Consider the following 25,428-nt stretch of genomic DNA (forward strand, 5'->3'; position numbering starts at 1 on the left):
CCTATGTCAAGTCAGAAGTGAGAACATTGTAGAACACACACACACACACACACAATGACTACATATGCCCACAATTCTTTAATCTAGACTTAAATTATGTTAAAACCAGAGGCTATAATTTATTGGTATCAGTAGCCTTGAGAGAATGAAAAATTTTGAACTATTGACACAACTGTTTTGAAATACAAAAAAAGGAAAGAGCCTTTAATAGCTTGTCATATGAGAGAAGAAAGAAACCTCAGGAATATTAAGCAATCACCTGCCCTGAAGACACTGAGACAATAAACATTAACCATGATGGGGTAATGGGTCTTTCTTGTCAGATTTTTATTTATTCTGAGTCTTGACATAATGATATTGGGTCCTGGCTAGTTTATTTATAAGACAGTCTCCTGAGATTTTCTCTTTTAACTATAATAGCAAATTGTTTTATAGCTCTTAACCTTATATGATAATGCTTTTTATTCTTTGATGCAGAAAATTGTATTTACTCATTGTAGGTTTGTGGTACAAGTTGATTTTTTTAATTCATCAGTTTTGTAGTATTTATGACCATGCCTCAACTGATTTTTTTATACTTAATCAGTATTAAAAAGTATAGACATTACCTTGGAGTTAGGAAAAATAAACATTTCCTGCATGTAGAATATGGTATTTGTCAAAATAAATGGTGATCATAACAGAAATCCAATGAAGAACTATTACTTTTTTCCTTGACCACAGGAAGAAGCAATTAAAGTTATAGACTGAGAAACAACAGCCTGATTTTCATGCCTCAGACTAAGTGATTTATCTTCACTTTCTTTCCTTTCTTTCCAAACATTCAAAATTTTAAAAAGTGAATCTGACCAGCAAGTATTCAGTCTCATTCCAAACATTAATTTATGCTTCTGCCTTATACATAATTTTCAGCCTGCTTTCATTGTTTACCTAATTTTTTTTCTTCCAAAAATAAATATGAGCTTCAAAATTGTGCCTAGTCTTTCTGTAAAAGCTGTGAATGTAAATACTTAAAGTCCCTTTGGGTATTTTAATTCAGAATGAAAATTCAGCTGGCATCTTATTCACTGACGCGTCAATTCCCTTTGTGAAGCCCTTGCAATGATTCTGAGCCGTTGGGAACTGTTTTACTGCATACGTTATGCACCTTTGTCAACTCGACATTGGGTGGTGATGGATTTATAAATGAAAAAGGCACAGAGCCATCAGGGGGAGAGAGAATTGTACAAAAGTGCCACCAGAAGGAGACTAAATATTGAAGGGAGCAACTGATGGCATGGAGGAACTAGAGATGGATTTTATGGTATCCAGTTTGAACAATAAATGAAATAATTCAGGCCTCTTGCCATTAAAAAAAATCCCAGTTCTCAAATTGCACAGCCACCCTCGTTTTGGAAAGTAATGACTTTGACAAACAAGATGGCCAAGGCCTTGGCCCTGACACCTTGGAGACACCCATTGCTCAGCTGGAAGCTCCCAAGATGCACTTTTGGAATGGAGAAGTCAGATGCTTGGCTTTGAGCCTAAGATATGTTTCTCTTTTTTTTTTCTTATGTTGTTTTGCTTTTATTTTTTAAGTCACATAATAGAACCATTCAGAGCCTACAGTGTTGTGCGTGCGGCACATACTAATACAAGTTAATTACATTTAACGCATTTCTTTTCTTAATGGTGTGGAGGGTTTTATGCCTTTCAAAAGACTTCTACTCATTTGATTTCATTTGATCATCACTACAGCCTCGGGGTAGAATAAGACAGCCTCTGCTGGGTGACTCTTTGAGGACAAGTCATAATCTATCAATAGGGCAAAGAGGCAGGCATAATCTATAATAGCTACTTACCTTTCGTAAACCCTGCCTTGTTTTGTTCCTTAAACCCTGACATTATTTTTCTTTATTTTCAAAGTAATACTTGTCTATTATAGAAATGTTGAATATACTGAAGGGTTTAGAAAAGAAAATGAAAACAACCTGTTAGCCCATCACCCAGAGACAATAACTTCAATTAACATTTTGGGTATATATCCTTTCTATTTTTTCTCTGTATCTGTGTAGCTTTTCCCACAATGGAGATCATTTTGTATATGTATGTGTGTTTTATCTGATATATCATGTCTTAAATAAATCTTCAAAAACACACAGATCTTTTAATGATCAAATGGGTTCCATTGTATGGCTCTTCCATGATTCCCGTGCTGCCTTGCAGAACTGCACAGCAAGGGGGCTCCATCCTAACTGAGATCAGCAGGGAGTGTGAGTGTTCTCCCCCAGGCAGCCTGGAGCCGCAAAGGTTTAAGCAGGTCTCCGGAAACCTATATTCTCATATTTTCTCTATTTACTGTGTGATCAAGATAAAATGAAGGCTTCATCCCAATAACCTCTTAGTTCCTCCAGTTCCCTACCCAGGGATGCTGTTATTTGGAATACAAATTTATAATCCTAATCTAAGAAGTGAAGATACTTCTTGTGTCCTGAGGATGATTCAAGGCTTCTCTTATGGCCTTACATTTTTCAACTGGCTTCATCTTCCCTGGTTTGATGGTCTGAAAAGAGTAAGAGACAGGAGGACTAGAAGAAAATGCACACATTTTTCTATTAGGTGCAAAGTTTTAATTCCAAGGGATAACAGCTACTGGGGATTTGAGGATTCACAAGACTTTTCACATCAAATAAGCAAACAAGACAAAGACAAAGAATAATTTTTAAAAATCTGAACAAAAGGCAAGAACAAGAATATTTTTCCTAAGTTAATAAAAAAGAATTTGCATCTTTACCTGTTCAGCAGGATTTTTGTTTTTTTCTCCCTGCAGCGCCAGCTCTGGGTTTACATAACCATTTTTAACTTTCTCAATAGACCCATACTCATACATTCTGTCTGATGACAATGCAAGGTCCTGAGGGCCTTGCTGTGGGGGAATGTCCTTGGCAGCATCTCTAAGTGGGGCTTCAGGGATACTGCACAGATGGATAATAAAACACAAAGTGAGCACCAACGAGGAGAAGAAGAACATGACCTGGAATTCTGTGCCCAGCAGTCTTCCCAGTTCCAGGTGGGCCCAGTCGATGGCACCCAAAAGGTAACCCAGGGCACCTCCTAAACCTGCAAAGCAAGAAAGAGCTGTATTAGCGTTATTTAGCAGCATCTTCTCTTTCCATTTCCTTCAGTGGGAAAGCTCCCTGAGGACAGCGTAGGCAGCCTGGTTATGATGGGAGAAGCTAAGACACCTTGGCCAGGAAGCATGGGTTCAAGGCCTGGCTCTAGCATGCACTTGCTGTGACCTTGGACTTCCTCACTTGTCATATGGGGATGATAATAAACAAGCAACCTACTGGTAGGGTCACGACTGGAAAATGGACTAGTGCCAGACACATAGTAAGCGCTTAGTAAATGTTACCACCATCTGAAGTCCTACAGCTTTCTAAACTGCACTCTCAACACTGCTTAAGAACTAAAATCCCTGGTCCTAAAGGGCTCCAAAGAAAACCAGTTTCTGACTGCAATAAAATATAATTATGTATTGTTGTTGATCTATTAATAAGCTTCTTAGGGTGACACAAGTTTGCAGAGACCTAACAGCCTTAGAATCTGTCTTCTTTCATCTATGAAAAGTTAAAGGTGTAGGTGGAGGGATAAATTAGGAGTTTGGGATTAACAGATACACACTACTGTATATAAAATAGATAACAAAGACCTACTGTACAGCACAGGGAACTATATTCAATATCTTGCAATAACTTATAATGAAAAAGAACCTGAAAAAGTATATATACATATACATATATGTATAACTGAATCACTTTGCTGTGCACCTGAAACATTGTAAATCAACTATACTTCAGTAAAATAAAATAAAAAACAAAAAAAAAGCTAAAGGTACTTGTTCCCAGTTGACAGCCACAGAAAGAATAAAAACAAAAGCTTAAACATGAATTTTTAAAAATCTTATCCCCTCACAGGACCTGGACCTGAAGTCTTCCTGGTGCTTTCTTTACCCGCTTACACTTAAAGACAGTGTGACCTGAGGGAGGAAGGACTTCTCAAAATCGATCCTGCCCTTATGGTCTAATATTTGAAATTCTACCATTAGTGATTCATTCTTTTGGGTTCCTGTTTTAAAAAGCAAGTGCTCCTGGTACGGACAAGACATTGCATGTCTCAGCGCCAAAATACTAAGTGCTCCTCAGATGGTCCTTCTGGCAGCAGGCACCAGTGACATCTGAGAACACCGGGCTGCAGCGGGGGTGTACCATGGGGTGGGAGGTTGTCCAGGGAAGTAAGCAGATGAATGCCAAACACACCTTCTACCTACATCACAAGCTTTCGTAGGGCTGATCCTCTGGCAAATACCTTTACATATCAACCTCCCATCATGCCTTACCAAAGACAAATATCTACCTAGTCAGATCAGCTTTCTGTTTGTTTTTATTTTTCTTGTGTGAGTGAAGGCTCCATTTTATTTCCCAGATAAAGACAACATCCCCACAAATCAGAGAATCAACGAAGAAAACAGAGCTTAAGGAATTCTCTATCTCTAACCCTAAACATTTAAACTTACATAAACTCTGACCCCAGGAACACAGATCTGAACGTCAAATAATATGAATCCTAATTTATCCAGAATGGTGGAAGAATGGATGATTCTGGTGACTTCACATTCTATCTAGTTGCAATTTATCATAGAAGATATTTACAGACAAACAACTGTTTAATTCCAAAAAGACAGCATCATTATCATGCCCTGAGTGACAAAGCATTTTAAGGTGGAATTATGGGAAATGGTGGCTAATGGGGTGCAATGAAAAAACATGTTCTCTGCCAGCAAGGAATATGTGGCCTAGTTATGGGTGATGTGCATATATATAAACAGATCAATGGCACATACAGTGACCTGTTTGGACGGTGGGCGCCCTGGTAGGCTCCGAGAAGGGAAGGCCCTTGAGGTGGTCACGCTGTTGCTGATTCAGAGGGCAGCTCTGGGACATATGGTGCGTCTGGATCGCCATTAGACAATGATGCTCTTTATTCAACCATGGAGATGCCGTGGATGTCAGAGGTCGTGTGCTGAGTCAAGCACTCAACCGAAAAGAATGTACTAAAAGCCCAGCACTATTTGAGGGTCTATCTAAACCAGGGTTTCTCAATCTCAGCACGACTGACATTTGGGGTTGGATAATTCTTTCTTGGAGGCTGTTCTGTGCATTGTAGGATATTTCGCAACATGTCTGGCCTCTCCCACTACATGCCAGTACAACTTCTCCACTGGTTTTGACAACCACAAATGTCTCCTGACATTGCCTAACGTCCCTCATGGGGGCTAAATGGGCCCCAGCTGAGAATCCCTGATGCTAATTAACCCTATGAAAAACTTACACATTCCGTTTTCAAAACTATCATTTGTAACTAGATCAATGGTTGTCATACTGCCATTAAGTTCTCCTATCATGTATGCCTCTTTCCTTCAAACTTATTGTTCCACTGAGCAGAGAAAATATAGAACAGAGGACCCCTGCCCATTTGAAAGAACTGATGTGTGAAATAAATCCTCCACTGTGCAACAGAATGGTGGCTTTATTTTATGAATACAAATATGTGGATATAAACATAATGGATTTATATTAAATATTGACTCGAACACTTGAGTCCTACAACTGAAGGGTTTCCTAGTCTAGTTTTGCGTCCACTAGTGTCGTGTACTTCCATAAATATTTATTGAGTACTAAATATATATAAAAAAACGCTACTAACTTCTGGGGATATAAACATAAATAAGCCACAGCACCCCAATCGCCTCCTCCCCAGAAGATAGTTACAAGCAGAAGAAGCAGATAAGTAAACAGCTGCTTTAAAAAAAACTGTAATAAATGATGTGAGAACTGTGGGCTGGGTACTCAAACAGTAGAGAGGAGCTCTGAAGAGTTTATTTATTATTACAGAATTCCTCTTAATTAGCAGTGAAGCTCATAAGAGTTCAATATATCAAGGAATCCGAAGATTTTAGAGGTAGAAGGATGTGTGTAGCTCGTCTAGTTGAATTAGATAAGAAAACCGCAGGCTATAGCGGGTAAGTGACAGGAGACCACATAGAAGGAAGGGTTTGTAATTATGCTGATTTCAATGCCCACCTGTGTGTTTTCTAATCATGTGACCTTGGGCGCTTCTCTGAAAATGGGGACAGTGACGCCTCCTTGTATGAGTGTTGTGAGGGTTAACATGATAATACGTGTAAAGCACCAGCACATATAGTGGCAGAACGAGGTCCCAAACCAAGGGCCCTGTTGACGTCCTACAGAAACCCTAATCCCAAAGCCTCACCCAGAAGCTGGAGAAGCTGACAGCTGCACGGAGGGTGACGATCTGCCTGGAGCTGGCCGAAAGGACTTCGTCATTCTAGGCCCAGTGACTAGAATCGGGGGCTCATTCTGAGGGCTGAGACCTGGGCTAACCACTGACCTAGTGTGGCCTGTAGCAAGTATGGTGGAAAAAATATGTATCTCAAACCTGGAAAGAACTAGAACTGTTTAAGAGCCTGATCTTTAAAAATATCGTTACAAAGCAGCACTTCTGAGACTTCAATGTGCACATGAATCACACAGATGTCTTGTTAAAATACAGGTTGTCTTAGTCCATTCAGGCTGCTATAACAAATACACCATAAACTTGGTGGCTTATAAACACCAGACATGTCTTTCTCACAGTTCTGGAGGCTGCGAAGTCCAAGATCAAGGTGCCAGCAGATTTGGTGTCTGGTGAGGACCCACTTCCTCATTGACAGCCATCTTCTCACTGTACTCTCACTTGGCAGACGTGGCAAGGGAACGTTCTTGGGCCACTTTTATGAGGGCACTAATTCCGTTCACGAGCCTTCCTGACCTAATCACCTTCTAAAGGCCCCATCTCCTGAGAGCAGCACATTAGACAGGAGGTTTTCAACATACGGATTCTGGGGGGCACAAACATTCAATCTATAGCACAGGTTCTGATTTTAAACATGCAGGTGTAGGCTGAGGCTCTGCATTCCTTTCAAGCTCCCCAGTGATACCACGGCTGCTAGCCCAAATATCACTTTCTGAGTACTCAGGTGACAGAGCAGTTTCCAAGCAACCTGCTCCACCCTCATCTGATATTCTTGGGAATGAGACTTTATTGTCATAGGATATTTGACCAACAAGCCACAATTGATAAAGCACAATGATGTGCAGTCCTGTAAAACTAAGGATAATTTGCAGATATTAATAGGGTTCTATGATTTGTAACCATGCTTTCATAACCTGGTAGAACTATTACAGAGGAGTTATAGTTATATTGCCTTGTAGAAGGTTAATCAGATTTGTATCTAACTTCTTATTTTTTTTCTTTTGCTAAACACACACACATATACATTTATCCTGCAAGAACTTGGGGAAACTGTTCTTTATGTCTTCCCTGTCGGTTCCCTCACTAATCAGTTAAGTAAAACATGCTACAAGTATCTGAAAGTATTTCCAATCCTCTCTTCTCTCGGGGAAGCAGGGAAAAATAAGCAAAATGATTTTGTTTGTCCCAAAGCTAGTGTGAGACATAACTAAAAGTTAGAACATGCCTTGAAGGAATAGTAGGCCATTGGGGATATTATTTTACTAGGCACCATATTAAAACTCTGTATGGAAACATTTAACTTTATCTATTCACACCTTCAGGTATGATGAGGGCCAGCAGAGGGCTGTAGGAACTTACTGAATGCTTTACTTTTTACTGCCTCTGCTTAAACTAAGAATTTTATCTTCAAAATAGTCTCCTAAACAAAGCCTAGTTGTCGCAGCTGTAACAGAGGTTAGCATAAACTCCCACGTCTACATCCAGGTTACCTTTATCTCTGCTGCCAAAACCAGCCTCCCTGGGGCTCCTGGAGTCAATCCCCAGGCTACTGGCCAAATCATAAGCTGGAGCATCCAAAGGGCACCTGCTGCCATGTTAGATAACCAGCCTTTACGAGGAAGGGCCCACAAGTGGTCCAGCCTTCTTCATAAAGAAGGCTCCTCCTTCACAGAGCCAGGCCGTGATGTCAAACTCACACCAGAGCCAACCCCATGAGAGTGAATGGCTCGGCAGACAGATATTGCATTTCATAACTAATGATACAGGTTGAACAATGGTTCCTCCTGGAAGACGTCCAAGCGTATAGAAATATGTATTATTTTTTCTTTTGTTCACAACTATAATAGGTAAAATAGGAAACTGGGAGAGTTTCAGGACCAAGGAATCTAAAGAGAGTCTGTCTGAGTCAAACGCGGCACATACCACGTGCCTGGAACTGCTTCCCTGCTTCAGGTGTGGACTGAACAACCTCCACGCTGATGGAGAAAGAGCTCAAGATGAGAGAGCTAGCAGTGTGCTGCCAGCTTCCACACCTCAGCAAGGTGACAGACAAAAGACCTCCACATTCCCAGGAGGCTCATGAGAGAGTCGTTCTGATTCTTTTCTACGTGCTCAGAAAATAGCAATGAAAGTGTCAGACTTGGGGCTTCCCTGGTGGCGCAGTGGTTAAGAATCCGCCTGCCAATGCAGGGGACACGGGTTCCAGCCCTGGCCCGGGAAGATCCCACATGCCGCGGAGCAACTAAGCCCGTGCGCCACAACTACTGAGCCTGTGCTCTAGAGCTCGCGAGCCACAACTACTGAGCCCACGCGCCTAGAGCCCGTGCTCCGCAACAAGAGAAGCCACCGCAATGAGAAGCCTACGCACCGTAACAAAGAGTAGCCCCCGCTCACCACAACTAGAGAAAACCTGCGTGCAGCAACGAAGACCCAATGCAGCCAAAAAAATAAAAATAAAATAAATAAATTTATTAAAAAAAAAGAAAGTGTCAGACTAGGTTCCTACCTACACCAAACACATACACACTAAATCCCAGAGAGCTAACATAAGTACCAGCTACTAGGTGTGTATGAGTGAGTGAGTGTGTGTGAGAGAGAGAAAGAGAGACCTTGACCCCATGTGTTTCTCAATAGAAACTGATAGAGCACTACTCCCACCAAGAACTGTGCTGGGCACCGGAGATACAGCAATGAACAACACAGACACGACCTGCGCTCCTGGAGGCTGAGTGTACCGGGAAAATCAATCAAAGAGAGAGAAGACACAAGCAGACCTGACACTTCTTTACATTTACAAGGCAACTCGTCTCTTAAGAGATGCGAGATAATACATTTAAAGTACTGACAATGGTTTCCGTCTGCCCACAACTACCCCGGTATTTCCCTGGGCCCTTCCTTCACAGTCAAGCTGAGCCAGGATGCCTCACTGCTTGGGGGACGGACATGAAAGTAGAAAGCAGAGAAACAAGAATGTTATCTCCTTGCTTCTGAGTTTCAAAAGCCCTTAGGTTCCAAAGGCATAGATGGTAGATTCAGCAGAAAATGTGACTTAAGAACAAGGCTTCCTCCAGGAAGCCGAGGCAGCACAGGTTCAGGAGTGAGAGCGAGTCCTTCCTTCATGATGGTGGGTCTGAATGTGCACCACGGCGTCCACCACAGCCTAACCACTGAGCTGCTCACGTGGGCCTCTTGGAGGAGGTTCTGCGAGCAGCCCCTCCAGGACCCCAGGAAGCGTCTCATGCTGGAATCCATCCTACATCCTGCTCACCCTCAGCTACCAGCTCTGCTAGGCCCAGTGGATTACTGTGTGATGTGGCCCCTTCTCCGAGAAACCTAGGCCTTGGTCACCGTGACCGTCTGGGGGCAAGAGTGCTGCACATGGCCATTTACCATCAAAATTGGGCAAGAGGGGGCCTTGCTCCTGCCCCATGTGGAGCAGCCCTCCCTCCTCCTGCGGACCAGAGTCACGTGGCCCTGTCTGTGACCCAGGCATGAGAAACAAAGGGGCATCCAGAGATCTTAGGTCAACGGCACCTTTTTGAGTCACCTGAAGGAAGCTTTGGGAGACAGAACTTCTGAACCCACAGAGCCCAGAGCAGCAGGGCCGGAGAGCATGAAGTCACCAGTGGTCCAGGAAACGACAAGAGGCAGAGCTGCCCAGCCCTGCCCTGGGGTCCTGGACCCATGTATTCCACCTATAGGCACACAGCACCTCATAGAGGCCTTTGACCTGAGGGCTAACTGGAGCCGGGAGGGGTGCCCACCCTCTGCTTGGTCCAGTGGGGTGGTAAGGTGTGGGACGTGACTGGCAGACCCAAGCCTGTGCTCCCATCACTGGGGATGACATATGATGTGGACTCCTGAGCAGGGTCAGCGCTCCGAGTTCCTGAGGGGGGCAACTGAGGTCTGGGAGCAATACTGGCAACCACACCCAGGTACACGCTTCCCCTCTGGGGACAAGGGTCCAATGAAAGTAACTTGCTTGCAGCTCTGCCCTTCACCCTAGTGTTCGGGCCACCCCTGAGTGGGCTGGAGTGCAGGCCCCATCTGCGGCCAGCCATGTCCCTCACACTGAGCTGACCGATGGAGAACCGGGCTGGGAATTCTTCCTTCCCCATCATCTGGTCCCAAGGGGATCCCCCTGCAGCCCCAGGTGTGAGCCGAGGGACAGGCCTTGGGAAGCAGTGGTGGATGACACAGGGTCAGGACAACCTGCTTGTTTGACCTGGAATGCTCCACGTCCATCCTTGAATGCATTGCTGCTGGACTAAACTGTCAACCGAAAGACAAACACACAACGCAAGAGCTGTGAGATCTGTAGGAGCCTTGTGATCCAGCCTGCTGAGCAAGCAGAAGAACAAAGAAATGCTATGCTTCCTTGATGGCCAGGCGGCTCCAAGAAGTCTGCAATCTGCCTTCACCCTCTAATCTCAAATCTTCCCGCTTTCCCCTTTTCCCTTCGCACAAAAGAAGCCCAAATTCTACCCCGAATTAAGATGGTTCTTTAGGAACCATCTTCTTGGTTTGCTGGTTTCTGAATAAAGTCACTATTTCTTCCCCATCAAAAATAAAATAAAATTTAAAAATTTAAAAAAATTTGAAAAAAAACCCAAGGCTTCCCAGGGTAGGCAGGGCACTCAGGATGGGTGTGCATATATTGGCGAATCCCTACGGCAGTGGTGGCTGTGCTCCTTCCTCCTTGGGCTTAGTTGGGGTGGGAGGATGGGAGGTGGGGAGCAGAACCTCCTGCAGGTAGCTTGGGGGACCCAAGAGCAGAAGGGACCAGTACTTTATTTCCTGGGAAGACCCCAGGGGGACATTAAGACCTCAAGAAAGAAACGGCTATGCGGTGGATGGAGACAGATGAGCTTGTGTGTCAGGCTCTGTCCTAGGTGCTTGACATTTACGACTCATACAATCCTCAGAACCACCCTTTGAGGAAGGTACTACCACTGATTCTTATTATTAGTGGTAGTTACGTTCTAGCAAGTCTCCACGAGCCCTGAATTCGTGAATAGTAAACTACTGCTCTGAGGGGAAATACAGTGTTAAGTTCCTGTGAGCCTCTAGTCTCATTTTCATCAACTGATCAACATACAACCTTGTTTTACGTGTGTTTCTGCTTAAAGATATCTTATTTAATATACGGTAGTTTCATTAACATGGAACCCATGGCTAACAGCACTATAACCCACACCTGAACAAAACTTATTAAACATATTTTCTCCATAAGACACATCACAACGTTCTTGCACTTATGAATCCGAGACAGTGCTTTCAGCACCACATTTAGGGCCTCTGTAAATAGTGAAATCACCAAAAAAAAAAATGCAAAGAAAAAAATTGGTACTAAATATACCAGTAAAGGGACATCTGTTTACAGTGTGAGAATCAAAACAAGAAGTCAGAGTGTCACCTTGATCAACCACAGCCGGGAACAAGCACATGGGGCGACTCAAAATTTTTCTCCTCCACTCTGCAGATGCCTGCAATGATCTCAAACAAGCTGCAAGTATTGATTTTGACGGCACAAATAAATTTTAGTGAGCAGATGACTTCACATACACAGAATCCATGAATAACGAGGATCAACTGTATTTTTATCTCTATTTTAGAGACAAGGAAATCAGAGCACGGAGAGTTTGCAGCTCACAGAGCTCCCCTCATACGGGCAGGCGTGGGAAGAGCAGAATGGCATGGCGGTGGAGGGAGCCGAGAATCCCCGGGTTCTGGAGGGGCCCTGAAGACAAGGATGAGAGCGAATGCAACTGTGACCAGTTTAGCCTGACCACTGAGACACTGTGGGACCAGGGACAGCCCAGTAAATGCCAGTGTGAACACATGATGCTAAAACCCAGATCCTCCCTGCCCTGAAACCTTTCTACTCTAAGCTCTCAGAATTTAGATGCAATCCTTGGGGAAAGGGGTGGGAGAATATTCCAAAGGGACTGACACTAAGTTTTCTCCATCCTGTGCCAATGGGGCTTAACACAGATGCAATTAAATTAAGTTTGGGGTTTGGGATTCACACCCATTTCAGACATGAAGATTCACCCAACATTTTCCATTACTGAGCATCGGTTATGCTGTAGGCTAAGAAATTTGCAGCAAAGCAATGCCAGAATCATATACTTCTTAATCAAACACACGCACGCAGAGAACTGGGGGAGTGTTTGCCCCAGAGGGTAAGAGCACTGAGACCGCACTTTGTGTTCCCGTGAAAGCTGCTGACATGTCTAATGCAATAATGGTTCCCATAAAAGCATTCACCTTATCTCAACATTTTCTAAAGGCAAGTTTCTTGATTTGAGTCTATGAATGACTACTGCTACCCTAATTCAGAGAAGGTTCTTGAAACTTCTCATTTTCTGACGTGACATGTAAAATCTGACTCCTGTTCGTGCTTAAGGATTAGAAATAGTCAAGTCATTAATTGGCCCGATTCTGGAGCCATTTGTGGCTTCCATGAGTTTTCTTTAAGTCTGCAGAACTAATATTTTAGTTCTGAGTTGCAACAGCTCATTTTACTCTAAGGTAAATTGTTGAGCACTTTGCAAAATGCTTTAACTCCTCCTAATGGTGACCAAACAACATGGAGCACCTACGCTAGAGTGAAAAAGCTCAGGACTAAGTCACGAGCTGGATCAGGCAGCCCTGGTGGACACGGCACCTCTCGGCACCCCCGTCCCAGTCCTTTCTCCAGCAGCCGCTGCGGTGACCAGGTCTGAGCTAGCCTGGGCCCTCTTTGCTCAGGTACCTTGCCCTGAGGGAACCCACACTCAGGTAGGGCAGCACTCACACAAGGGAGGTTAAAACCCATGGGATCACCCTTGGCCGGCGGAGACTGGAGCCAGTGCATTCAGCTCCCCCACTTGATCCTCCCAGCTGGAGGGTTCCGAGACGCACTTCGTAAGGCTCCTTGGAGGGTCCTGGTGAGATAGAGGCAGCCCCTGAGAGCAAAGGCCAACTCTGTAATGCTTCCTGTACTGGCCTGTTCCGCTCCCCCCATTCGCTCACTCTCAACCTCTGGAATCCTTTCCCCGATAAGCTATGTGCGTACAGACCTTCCCTGGGGCTCAGCTTTGAGGGGAATCCAAACAAAAGCATGACCCAGGTCTTTGGTTGGCTGGCTGGCTGGCTGGCTATTTGGCTTCTGCCCCTAGTCTAGTCTACCGCTACTCAGCTCTGTGACCTTGGGTTAGTCACTTACCTCTCGGCAACACAGCTTCCTCATAGGTAAAATGAGGATGTTAAAATAGAATATTGGTCTCATCAATATTTCTTCAGCATATTCCCAGAACTATTCTAAGCACTGGTGATACAGCAACAAACAGGAAAGACAATAGTCCTGTCTTCAGAGAGCTTATATGTTGGCTATAGAGGCAGACAGTAAACAACAAACAAATGAACAAATAACATATTATCAGGTAATCAGGAACACATCACTGAGGAGGGGCTATGCGACCAGATTGTAACAAAGAGTGAAAGCAAACCAAGCTGGCCAATTGGTATCTGGGGTAAGATTTCTGGCAGACAACGAAGTCAGGGGAAAATGCCCTCAGGGGCTCCCTTCTCTAACCTGCCTTTGAGATTCTTTGAGAGGTAGGTGCTGAAATGGGAAAAGAGATGGCTGTTTGGAGACATTAACTGTTTTTTTTTTTTTTTTTAATTGCAGTTTTTTTTTTTTTTTAAAGAAATTCACGTTCTTTTACTTACTTATTTATTTATTTATTTATTTATTTATTTATTTATTTATTTATTTATTTATGGCTGTGTTGGGTCTTCGTTTCTGTGCGAGGGCTTTCTCTAGTTGCGGCAAGTGGGGACCACTCTTCATCGCAGTGCGCGGGCCTCTCACCATCGCGGCCTCTCTTGTTGCGGAGCACAGGCTCCAGACGCGCAGGCTCAGTAATTGTGGCTCACGGGCCCAGTTGCTCCGTGGCATGTGGGATCTTCCCAGACCAGGGCTCGAATCCGTGTCCCCTGCATTGGCAGGCAGATTCTCAACCACTGCACCACCAGGGAAGCCCCATTAACTGTTTTGCCCTAAGTTATTCACGTCACCCTCAAAGCTGAAGTTTCTGTATCCTGGCTTCTGCTCTGGCCACATCCTCTCCAAGCTGCCTGAGTGAGGCGATATGAAAGTTCACCGGGGGCAGAAACTTCAAAGGGAACCCAGCTCATGAAAGAAATCCACTCATGCAGCAATGAGTCCTAAAGGAGAAGTTAAAACCGACTCTAACATGAAACGTGGCTTCTTTCCACTTGTATAGGTTTGGTCAAAGGGGCCCATATCTGAAATTTATTTTTAGGACTCATTTTGTTAGTTCCTAATTATTTCTAATCTGAGCATTTGTTTCACTAGCATTTTAATGCATACTTTGAAGTATTAAAGAAACAGAAAAATCAAAAGAGGCTGAGCCTAAGAAGTTACCCATTCTTCTTCCAAAGATGTACATGGGGCAAGTTTCTCACTGAGTCATTATATACAAATAAAACTTTCACAGGTCCGGCGGGAATGGAGGAAATCTAGTACATATAAACATTTGGTGTTGAATCCTTTTAAATGGTTCCTTGCTCTGGACCCGGGACCATTTGCCAGGATACTAATAAGTAGCATTGTGTAGAGATTCACACCGCTGTGAGGAAACAAAAGTTCAGAAATACCAAGGCGACTCAGCAGGAGGAGGAGCCAGGATGTGAACTGGGACGGCCTTTACCATCATGTCTGGTCCCAGCCGCCTTTGGTGGGATGGAGTCCGCTGCTAAGGAGAGCAAGGCCTTGGGTTAATTTAGCAACATAGGCTTGGTGAGAAGCATTCTGACACAAGGCAGGAATCTCCTTCAGGTGAGTGTGGGTTCCACAGCCTCAGATGCACCCAAAGGTGAAGGCATGGGGTGAAGGGATGAGGGTGGATCCACTAAACACAGCATAGCTACCACATTCGCCAGGGATGGAGGGCAGATAGAGTTACCCTTACACATAAGAGACAGAAGAAGCTGGAGGACTAAAATGTCCTTCTGGAAGCCAGTAGGGTCTTTTCTTAAAAAAAAAAATCAGAAATATGCTGGAAAATATTTTGGCAGTGAACCCTTTGACACTTACTCACAAAGCATTTGGAATTGTTGGGCCTGGACTACCGCTCTGAAATAAGTAAAAAAGAATTTCGGGCTTCCCTGGTGGCACAGTGGTTGAGAATCCGCCTGCCAATGCAGGGGACACGGGTTCGAGCCCTGGTCTGGGAAGATCCCACATGCCGTGGAGCAACTAGGCCCGTGAGCCACAACTACAGAGCCTGCGCTCCGCAACAAGAAAGACCGCGACAGTGAGAGGCCCGCGCACCGCGATGAAGAGTGGCCCCTGCTTGCCGCAACTAGAGAAAGCCCTCGCACAGAAACGAAGACCCAACACAGCCATAAATAAATAAATAAATAAATAATAATTAAAGGTGCTAATAATTAAAAAAAAAAAAAAGAATTTCAATTTACTCGAATGATTGGATTCCTCAGGTAAATGATATCTTGCTGATGATGAAAATCAAAATGGGCCCTAAAACTGAACATGACTTTATTATAAAATGCTTGTTTCAAGCAGAATGTTATAGACATCTCTTTGCCAAGTTCAAGTAAATTCGGGAGGTCTGGCATGTATGCAAAAACTAAGCAAAGTGATAATGCACTGCTCATTATTTTTCTCTCCATTTTTTAATATGGTCTACCATTCAGAGCAAGGACACCACAGTGGGGTCACACATCCATGTTTAACTCAACAGAATTCAACGATTCACACTTTAAAAAGAGGGAGAGAGAGAGCAAGAAAGATAAAAAGAACATTTTAAATAATATGGGTTGTCCTATCTGCTATTCTGTTAATCGAGCCCATGTCCAGAAGTAAACACTAAAGAGGAGATGAATCTGCAGATGTATTTACCTGTATCCATCACTATGCAGATCTATATACACAAAACGAGGTCTACTGTATTTTATGAATGATCTGAGAGGTGTTTACAAATAATGTGGACTCTCTGTGATTATCACTTAAGCAGGGACTTTAGAATCTAAACTTTAAATAAGGTGAGACTTACTTGTTTTATAGGAGGAAGGTATTTTAAGTTGTTTTTTTCTAGTAGAGGAAAGAACTTGCTTTGAGCCATCCACACACCCTCGGGGGTCCCCCTATAGCCAGAGACAGTTGGCTGAGGTTCATGCTGGTCAAGAGACAAAGCAAGGTAACTAAATAAGCATATTCATCTGATCGCTGCGATTTGTAAAACTTCCCGAAATACAAGCAGGGTTATAAAACCTAGAGTCTCTTTTTACATAGCTAACACTTCTAAGTGCCTGCTAATGGCAAGGCAATGAGTTGGAAGCCATGGGAGTTTGCAGGTGAATCTTCATGTTTTTACAAATCTTGTAGTTTACAAATCTTGTAGAAGAGATGGATAAATCCACCGTGAGTTATAATTCAGGAGAGAATGTGAATATAACAAATGTGATCAGGTAAAAGTGTGAATATGACTTTAAAATGTAACTACCTCTTCATTATTCACTAAGAGATTGCGATTTGTAACTACCTCTTCATTATTCACTAAGAGATTGCGATTTGGAAGCTCTGGCTGTCACTTTCTTACCATAGTCTTGGTCTTTAATTGTACTCATGAGGCTAATACTCAGTTGTGTTTGTATTCTATGTGGTAGCTACTAGTTTTGGCCTATTCAGTATTAATAACTACCCCTTCCTCCTGGCTAACAGAACCCCAATTTGATTCAGGGATATGCTCCCCACCCCCCAAAATACCCTCTCTTTTTTCCAACCTCCCAGGCCCCTGGGTGCTCATGTGACCTAATTGTGCCCCATGAGAAACAAGCAGAAGTCTGTGGGGTTCTAGGAAAGCTTTTGCTTTCTTCATCAAAAGACATACGTTGAAGCTCTAACCCCCAAAGTGACCATATTTGGAGATAGGGCCTTTAAGGCGCTAATTAAGATTAAATGAGGTCATAAGAGTGGGGCCTTAATCCATAGGACTGGGGTCCTGATAAGAGGAAGAAGAGGTACCAGGAGTGCATGCACAGAGGAAAGGCCGTGTGAGACCACAGCGAGAAGATGGCCGGGAGCGAGCCAAGAAGAGAGATCTCACCAGAAACCAACCCTCATGGCACCTTGATCTTGGCCTTCCAGCCTCCAGAACTGTGAGAACATAATTTCTGTACTTTAAGCCCCCCAGTCTGTGGTATTCAGTTATGGCAGCCCAAGCAGACCACATAGGCCACAGGGGAAGTAAAATTCAGGCTATGTGTATGGTGAACTGTAGCCTCCGCTATCTCTTCCTGCGGGAATTATCCATTTCATTGACACCTGATGAACTTTTGTGCTTTGATTATGCTGTGGGTGGAGCCTCTGACCAAATTAGAAATTAAGTTTGCCTGCAATTTGGAAGAGAATTGAGGGGCCTTCTCTCTAGGAAGTGGGTAGAAGAAAGTTTCTAAGCAGCTTTGATTTCCAAAGGGAGAAAAGGGGGAAGGGAATTTCAGTGTGAGTAAAGCCCCAGAAGCTGGAAAGGAAAGGGCAGTCTCCTTGGTTTGTTCCATTAATATTCACTTTGAGCACCTACAATATGCTAAGCAGTGGTGGCGGTACAGGGATACAGTGAGTAAAACAGACCTGGATTCTGCCCCTGGGAACACGCTGGGGAACTGCTCAGAGCACAGAGGATGTGGCGGGAGTAACGGGAAACGAAGCTTGAAGTGTAGGGTGGGAACAGATTGTGGGGAGTTTGAACCCTGTCCAGGAATGTGATCTTGATTCAGTAGGCAAATGGGGAGTGATGAAATAAAATTCATATTTTACGGCAAGACGAGAAAAATTTAAACATAAAATGTTCTCTCTGCCCATTTGGGCCTCCATCCTCCCCTTCAGTGTGCATCGTGCATCTGTATTATACATTAACCAGACCCCTGTATAAGACACAGGAATACTTGCTCGATAAGGAGCAATTTTCTCCTGGCACCAGCAAGGTAACCCCTTAGGAGATAACATTCCTTTCTTAATCCTGTAAGTGGTCATGATGACCCACTACTCACCTTGTATGTGCAGATCTGGACTATGTAAACTGTCAATACGTCATCTGATGTATAACCCTTTGTCTCAGATCTAACTGTGCTCTGACCTCTAATGGGAGGAACAGTTTTAGAGCTCTCTGAGAGACTGTCTCCCGGTTTATAATCTTCAGGTTGGCTTGACTGAAATTCTCTATTTCTTTCTTAGATTGACTGTTGATTAATTCATAATTTGTCAACAGGAGCCACTGCAGGTCATTGAACAGGAAAGTGCCCCGGTCATAGCTGTCCTGTAGGAATATGAAGCTGGAAGCTACGTGTTGTTTCAGTTGGAATAGGAAGAAATTAGAGACTGGAAAATCAGTTAAAGGATAAGTACGAAAGATACAGTGAAAGCCTAAACCCAGGTCACGTTTGCTGAGACCACTATACACTAATATCAGTAGAAAACTTCAAGACATTTTATCGAACTCAATAGAAATACTACCATGTGTTAACCTTGGGAAAGTTCCCAAAATACAGGGCTCAGTCTTCTAACACAGAGGCAGCAAAGCAGAGGTTGTTTGGCCAAGACTAACACTGATGTAAGCCGGGAAGGAGTGGCCATATTGCCCAAAGTACTTAGAGCAATAAGACTCTCAATGTGTCAGGTTCAAAAGCCAAGAAGTCTCCCATGATGTTGTTGTAAGTAATTTGCAGATTACGATAAAGCAGCAGGAACTGTGGGATTTCAGTTAGGAAGATGCAGTTTGAATCTCTATTCTGGGACCTTCTAGCTGGAGACAGGGGGCTCGGGGGCCCCACAGACGGGCTGGACTCTTGCTCTCTGTCTGCCCTGGAGCACGGAGGAAATACCCTCTGCTGGGCAGCCCCATCCTTCCAGGGCTCACCAGCCAAATATTTGCTCTAACAACAAATTACTGAGCCAACGGCTTCCGTGCAGGTGCCGCTCTGGGCTGCGGAGACACAAACTGGACAAAACTCAAGATTTTGCTTCTCATGGGACCTACCTGGCCATGGGAGGAGACAGAAGATGTCAAAACATAAAATATATTGGCTGGGCGATGGAGACAATCAAATAGAGTCCCCACGAGTAGACACAGAAATGCTCCCAGGCCGGGATCATGCTGTCGTCTTGTGCATGACACCCCAGTCCTAGAAAAGTCCTAACTGGAGCTCTATAAATTCATGCTGAACATCAGTAGCATTGCTCTAAATGAAGGCCCCAACAGCAACCAAAGGAAGCCGGCAATGGCCCCAAGAAATGGAGAGAGACCCCCATTGTCCTCCTGGCATGGCCTTTTCCAAACCAGGAGGTTGAGGAAATGCTAACTCTTTATACAACTAAGAAACCTTTAAGACTTGGGGCTTTTTATTTGCTTGGTTTGTTTCTATTTTTGTTTTTAAATGTGATTCTTGGGATACTTGCCACAGAATCATCTGGGGTAGTCATTAAAAATGCAAATTTCTAGGCCTCACCTCAAACCCACTGAATCAAAATAACTGGAGGAGGGGCCCAAGAAGCTGCATTTTTAACAAGCTCCTAAGTAATGTTGATGCTGCATATTACTGATTAAAAAATAAAACAAAACAAAAAATAAAGTCAAGTCTACAAGGCCTCTTTTCATTTTAGTTGTAAAGGTCTCCACAAATGGCTCTTCAGAAAGCTCTTGTATAAACTTCCTTTGCAAAAACTCCACAGCCTGGTCACAAGAGAAATGCACTGGAGGACAGAGCCCGCGTGATGGGAGCAGTCCATCAACGGATCCATTCATTGAAAAAGTCTGAGTGCTGAGACACTGGATGGCTTCAGTGGAAGGGCCTCCCTATCTGGGGAGCCGAAGGATAGACTTTCTGGAATATTCCCTACCTGTGAAGAGGGCATGGTAGTGGAGGCCCCTCTCCTTATCTCGATGGGTGCAGACATCAAATAAGTAGGCTTTGATAGGCCCATCAATGAAGTCAGCAGCAAAATCAAAGAGAACCACACCTATCATGGTGATGCTGATGGCCCAAATCAGCTTCATCCTTGGGTCAGCAATCAAAGCTAAAAGAGAAACAAACATTGGTCTCCTAAATCCTGGTTTAGAATGATCCGCATTTTTATTTCCACCCGGACCTCCTGTCATCAAATTATTTCCCTTTACTTTCATTTTGCTTTGCTTTTCCAAATAAGAAACAGCTTCATTATTTTTTCAAGTTTTAAAAATGATGCAGCGAACGTCCAGAAAAGGCAGCTCTCTAGAGACAGGAAGTAGACTGAGCAGTTGCCTAGGACTGTCAGGGAGAAGGAACTGGGGAGTGACTGCTAACGGTTACCAGGTTTCTTTCTGGTCGGGGGGATGAAAATGTTGTGTAATTAGATAGTGATGATGGTTATACAAGCTTGAGAATATACGAAAAAGCACTGAGTTGTACACTTTTAGATAGTGACTTTTATGGTATGTGAATCATCTCTTTAAATAAAGCTGTTTAAAAAAGTATACATGCTGATTGTAAACCATTCCAACCATATAGAAAAGCTGGGGAGATGCTTCTAGATCCCAGCCCCTAGATCTGGTCATCCTTCAGACATCCCTTTATGCACTAACGTAGAGGTGTGCACCTGTGCCCTTATGCAGTGCTTCTCAAACTTCAGCGTGCGTAACTACCACTTGGATGACTTGTTAAAAGATTGCTGGGCTCCACCTCCCGTGAATCTCCTGCGATTCATCAGTAGGTGGAAGGTGGGGCCTCTAGCAGCCCCCCACTGAGGCTGATGCTGCAGGCTGGCCCCAGGGACTGGCTCCGTAGATGACAATTTTTCCACGACGGGGAGTGGGGGGTGGAGACGGTTCAGGCGGTAATGCGAGCGATGGGGGGGGATGGTTTGGGGGGTCACGGGAGCCACGGGGAGTGGCAGATGAGGCTTCGTTCGCTGGCCCCCCTGCTCACCTCCTGCTGTGCGGCCCGGTTCCCGACAGGCCATGGACCAGCACCGGTCCATGGCCCGGGGGTTGGGGACTTCTGGGTTGGAGGACTCTCCTTTGAGGAGCACTGACTAATGGGATCGTGTTGTACATGATCATTTCAGTTGATGAAGAGCAACTTCACAGTGTTAACAGCTAAATAATATTCATCCTATGGCTGTGCCACAGTTCACTGACTCACGCACAACTATTTCCCTTGCTTTCAGTTTATTTTTTAAACTTTAATATGTAATATATGCACCTTTTTTTTTTAACATCTATATTGGAGTATAACTGCTTTACAGTGTTGTGTTAGTTTCTGCTGTATAACAAAGTGAATCAGCTATATGCATATGTATAACCCCATATCCCCTCCCTCTTGTGTCTCCCTCCCACCCTCCTTATCCCACCCTTCTAGGTGGTCGCAAAGCACCAAGCTGATCTCCCTGTATGTACCTGTTTTTAAAAATACAGTAAAAAATATGTGAAAAATAAGCCTACTCTCCCCCTCTCACCCCAGCCCTTTAGTACTCCTTCCCTCTCGGCAACAATTCTTTTCAGGTTTTTTGTAATTTCTTCCAGAAATGCCCTACATTTATAGATGTATGCCCTCTTTTAAATATATACAAATGATAACTGATTATCCTGTCTCATTATCATCCATTCTGCTAGCCTGAGAGTTAATGCTCAAAAAATGTGTGCTATTTTTAAGTTTAACGATTCTTTTCTCAATGCAATATGTACTACCACCAATTACTGACTAATTGGTGGTGGCTGATTAATGGCTAGAAAAAGTGCTCACCATCAGGTTTATGTCCACAATTTGCAGTGCAAAAATGTCCCCTTGAGCTACCAGGCTGATGCCCTGTACCAATTAAAAGACTCCACAGAAAGCTGTGAACATAATTAACTCTCATCTGGACACAAAGTTACATTTATTGTAAAAATTTATGGAGCCATTTGGCAGCTGGTTAATTTGAGAAAGTACTAAATAAGGTATAATGGGCACAAAAAAAAACCTATAATTGATAAATACGTAAAAATATGTAATTTAATAAAATAGGTAAAAATATAATCCTATTTTCAAATTCTCACAATTGAAAAATAATGTATCCTGATGTTTCTAAAAGTAAAGGTGCCTAACCACAGAATTTGGGTCACTCAAAGGTGGAAACTCTGTGTAAGTTAGGAGAGAGAATCAGTTTTAACCGATTTCTGACTGTGGCAGTAAAGAAATCTGCATTCTCCTTTCAGCGAGCTGCATAACAGGACCCTTCTCCCGGCCTGCCCACCTTGTGCTGCCCACTGACCTGATACAATAGCGTCCCCGTTAAGGTACATAGCCATGCCCAGGAGCATCACGACGCCCAGCGTGAGGATGTAGGGTCTCCGCCGCCCCCACCGGGCCCGGCAGTGGTCGCTGGCCAGTCCCACCACGGGCTGCAGCAGGAATCCCAGGATAGGGCTCAGGAGCCACACCATGCTGTAGAGACTCTTGGGCAGGCCCACGCTGAGCAGGACTGGGGTCACGTAGGCCGCCTCCACCGCATAGCAAAACTCCCGGCCGAACATGGCCATGCTGTGCATGACCAGGCTCCCTGTGGGTCTCTTGGGCGGCTCCACAGAGCCGAAGGGGCCCTCCTCAGCGAGGGATTTGTAGGTGTGGATGCCAGGCTGCCCACTGCTGTCGCCCATGGCCACTGGGTGAGGAACCAGCCTGCAAGCCCACCACCTCTTGCGTGGCCCTGGGGTTTGCGCTCCCAGCTGGATTTGACGTGGATCCTGGCTGAGCGGCCAACAGAGATGGTCAGGCTGGGGGAGGGGCTCAAATTCTTTCACGCCTCTAAGATCACAAGTTATGATGAGAAGGAAGGGGGGTGGGGCCTGGAAAGCATGATGGAGATTAGCTGCTGTGAGCCCTCTGGCTCCTTAGAGTGTTTTTCTAAAAGAGTCTTCCTTTGTACTGTTCTCTCTGCTTCTCTCTCTCTCTCTCTCTCTCTCTCTCTCTCTCTCTCTCTCTCTCTCTCTCTCTCCCCCCCCCCCGCCACACACACACACACACACACACACTCTATGACACACAATCACATGCAGCTTTGAGACAATAAAGCCCTATAATCCAGATGTTAAGTATGAATGAGTCGATATCTTTTTCTAAACTTTTTCTAGATATAAATATTCTGTCCTCTCCTGAACACAAGTTTTCTACACACACACATATAGTCAATTAACTAGACTTAAAACAGTGGGAGGTTGCCCCTCCCCCTAAATCACTAGCTCTCTCACAGCACTGTGATATTTTCCTTCAATGCACTTAACACACTTCAGATAGTTCGTGTTTATTCTCCTTCTCCTCTGTTGGTCTTTGATCCCCTTATGAGCAGTGATCTGGTCTGTTTTGCTCATTATGGCATCTAGCATGATACCTGGCACCTAGTAGGTCCTCAATAAACATTTGCTAAAGGAATTACAGAATGAATAAAGTGTAATACACAACATTTTGTAATGCCAGTCAACTGCCTGTTTGCTCAGATCCATTCCCTCCCCCTCATACTATGCTCTATACCATAAGGGACTACATTTCCCAGGTTCCCTTGCTCTCTGGCTTCTAGGTAGATTTGTGCAATCAGAGGCACTGGTGGGAAGACTGGGGGCAGGAGAAAGGAAGAAATCAGGATACTTCCTCCCCTCTCTTTCTCCATCCTGAGATGTCTCTGGCAGTGGCTGCACCTCCACTGTGGGTCCAGCTGCCAACCTTAGCTTCTGGGTCCCTATAACACTACCTTTCCCATCGATCCTGAAGCTATGGGAGTGGTCTTGGCTTCCTGTGGTTGCTCGTATCTGAGTTGCCTCACTGTCCCCTGGGCTTCTCATCTCTTTTATCACCAATGTAATTCTCCATAATAAATTTCCTCTGTTTTAAAGACTCTGAGTGGGTCATATTTTCCTTGTTGGACCTTGAATTCAAATGAAAATTTGAGTGGCAAGGGAAACATGATCTCATAGGAAAGGCCCTAAAAATGGTTTAACAGCAAGACTTGGAGTCAAAATATTTAAGTTTAAATTCTGGCTCTGCCTCCTTCTACCTGTATTTCCTTGAGCAAATCACTTAAAGTGGTATTTCCCAAACTGTGTGCCAAGGTGCCCCAGGGCACCACAGTGAACTCAAAGGGGTATCTCAGGAGATTTAAAAATTTAAAGAGAGTAAACTCAGAAAAACTCAACATCTTTCAGATACTACATGGAGTAAGAATGAAATAGTTCATACTTGTAACATAAGACTGTACTACAATCCTTTCAATGACTTTAGATTTTTGTGAGGCTGGGTTTTCCGCAGCCATGATAAAAAGCAAGTATTGTGGGACTTCCCTGGTGGCGCAGTGGTTAAGAATCTGCCTGCCAATGCAGGGGACACGGGTTTGATCCCTGGTCCGGGAAGATCCCACATGCCGTGGAGCAACTAAGCCCGTGCACCACAACTACTGAGCCTGTGCTCTAGAGCCCGCGAGCCACAACTACTGAAGCCCACGTGCCACAACAACTGAAGCCCGCGTGCCTAGAGCCCGTGCTCCGCAACAAGAGAAGCCACCGCAATGAGAAGCCCACGCACCACAATGAAGCGCAGCCCCCGCTCACCACAACTAAAGAAAGCCTGTGCACAGCAATGAAGACCCAATGCAGCCAAAAAAAAAAAAAGCAAGTACTGTATGAATATCAATGTGGAGCAGAAAACAAGGGTAGTGACATCCAATCTGATTCCAAGGCACGAGAAGCTGCAGTGCCCAACAGGTGCCTATGACCCATTAGTGACTAAGAATGAAATAAGGAGGGAGATCAAGATGGTGGAGTAGGAGGATGTGGAGCTTAACTCCCCCCACAAACACATCAGAAATACAACTACATGTGGAACAATGCTCACAGAAAAGCAACTGGAAACTGGCAGAAGATGTGCTATACAACCAAAGCTGCAAGAAAGATCTCCATGCAACCAGGTAGAATGAAAAAAAAAAAAAAAAAAAGACAAAAAGGCACCAGAAAGGAGAGAGAAAGAATTCCTCAGACAAGCAAA

General features: G+C 44.3%; 1 protein-coding gene across 2 annotated transcripts in view; it reads right to left on the reverse strand.

Moving 5' to 3' along the window:
• Positions 1-23,183, reverse strand: part of SLC45A2 (solute carrier family 45 member 2) — a 33,067-nt gene extending 9,884 nt beyond the window's left edge. Inside the window, exons 1-3 of one of the 2 annotated variants that reach the window (XM_059916189.1) lie at positions 22,670-23,183; positions 20,282-20,458; positions 2,774-3,099 (exon numbers count right to left, since the gene is read on the reverse strand). In XM_059916189.1, coding sequence (XP_059772172.1) covers positions 2,774-3,099; positions 20,282-20,458; positions 22,670-23,054 — 888 coding nt within the window. In that variant the 5' untranslated portion in view covers positions 23,055-23,183. The remainder of the gene's footprint in view (positions 1-2,773; positions 3,100-20,281; positions 20,459-22,669) is intronic. The other variant, XM_059916188.1, reaches the window with a different exon arrangement.
• Positions 23,184-25,428: the final 2,245 nt, after the last annotated feature.

Source organism: Balaenoptera ricei, chromosome 3 (assembly GCF_028023285.1).
Source record: "Balaenoptera ricei isolate mBalRic1 chromosome 3, mBalRic1.hap2, whole genome shotgun sequence".
Taxonomy (NCBI): domain Eukaryota; kingdom Metazoa; phylum Chordata; class Mammalia; order Artiodactyla; family Balaenopteridae; genus Balaenoptera; species Balaenoptera ricei.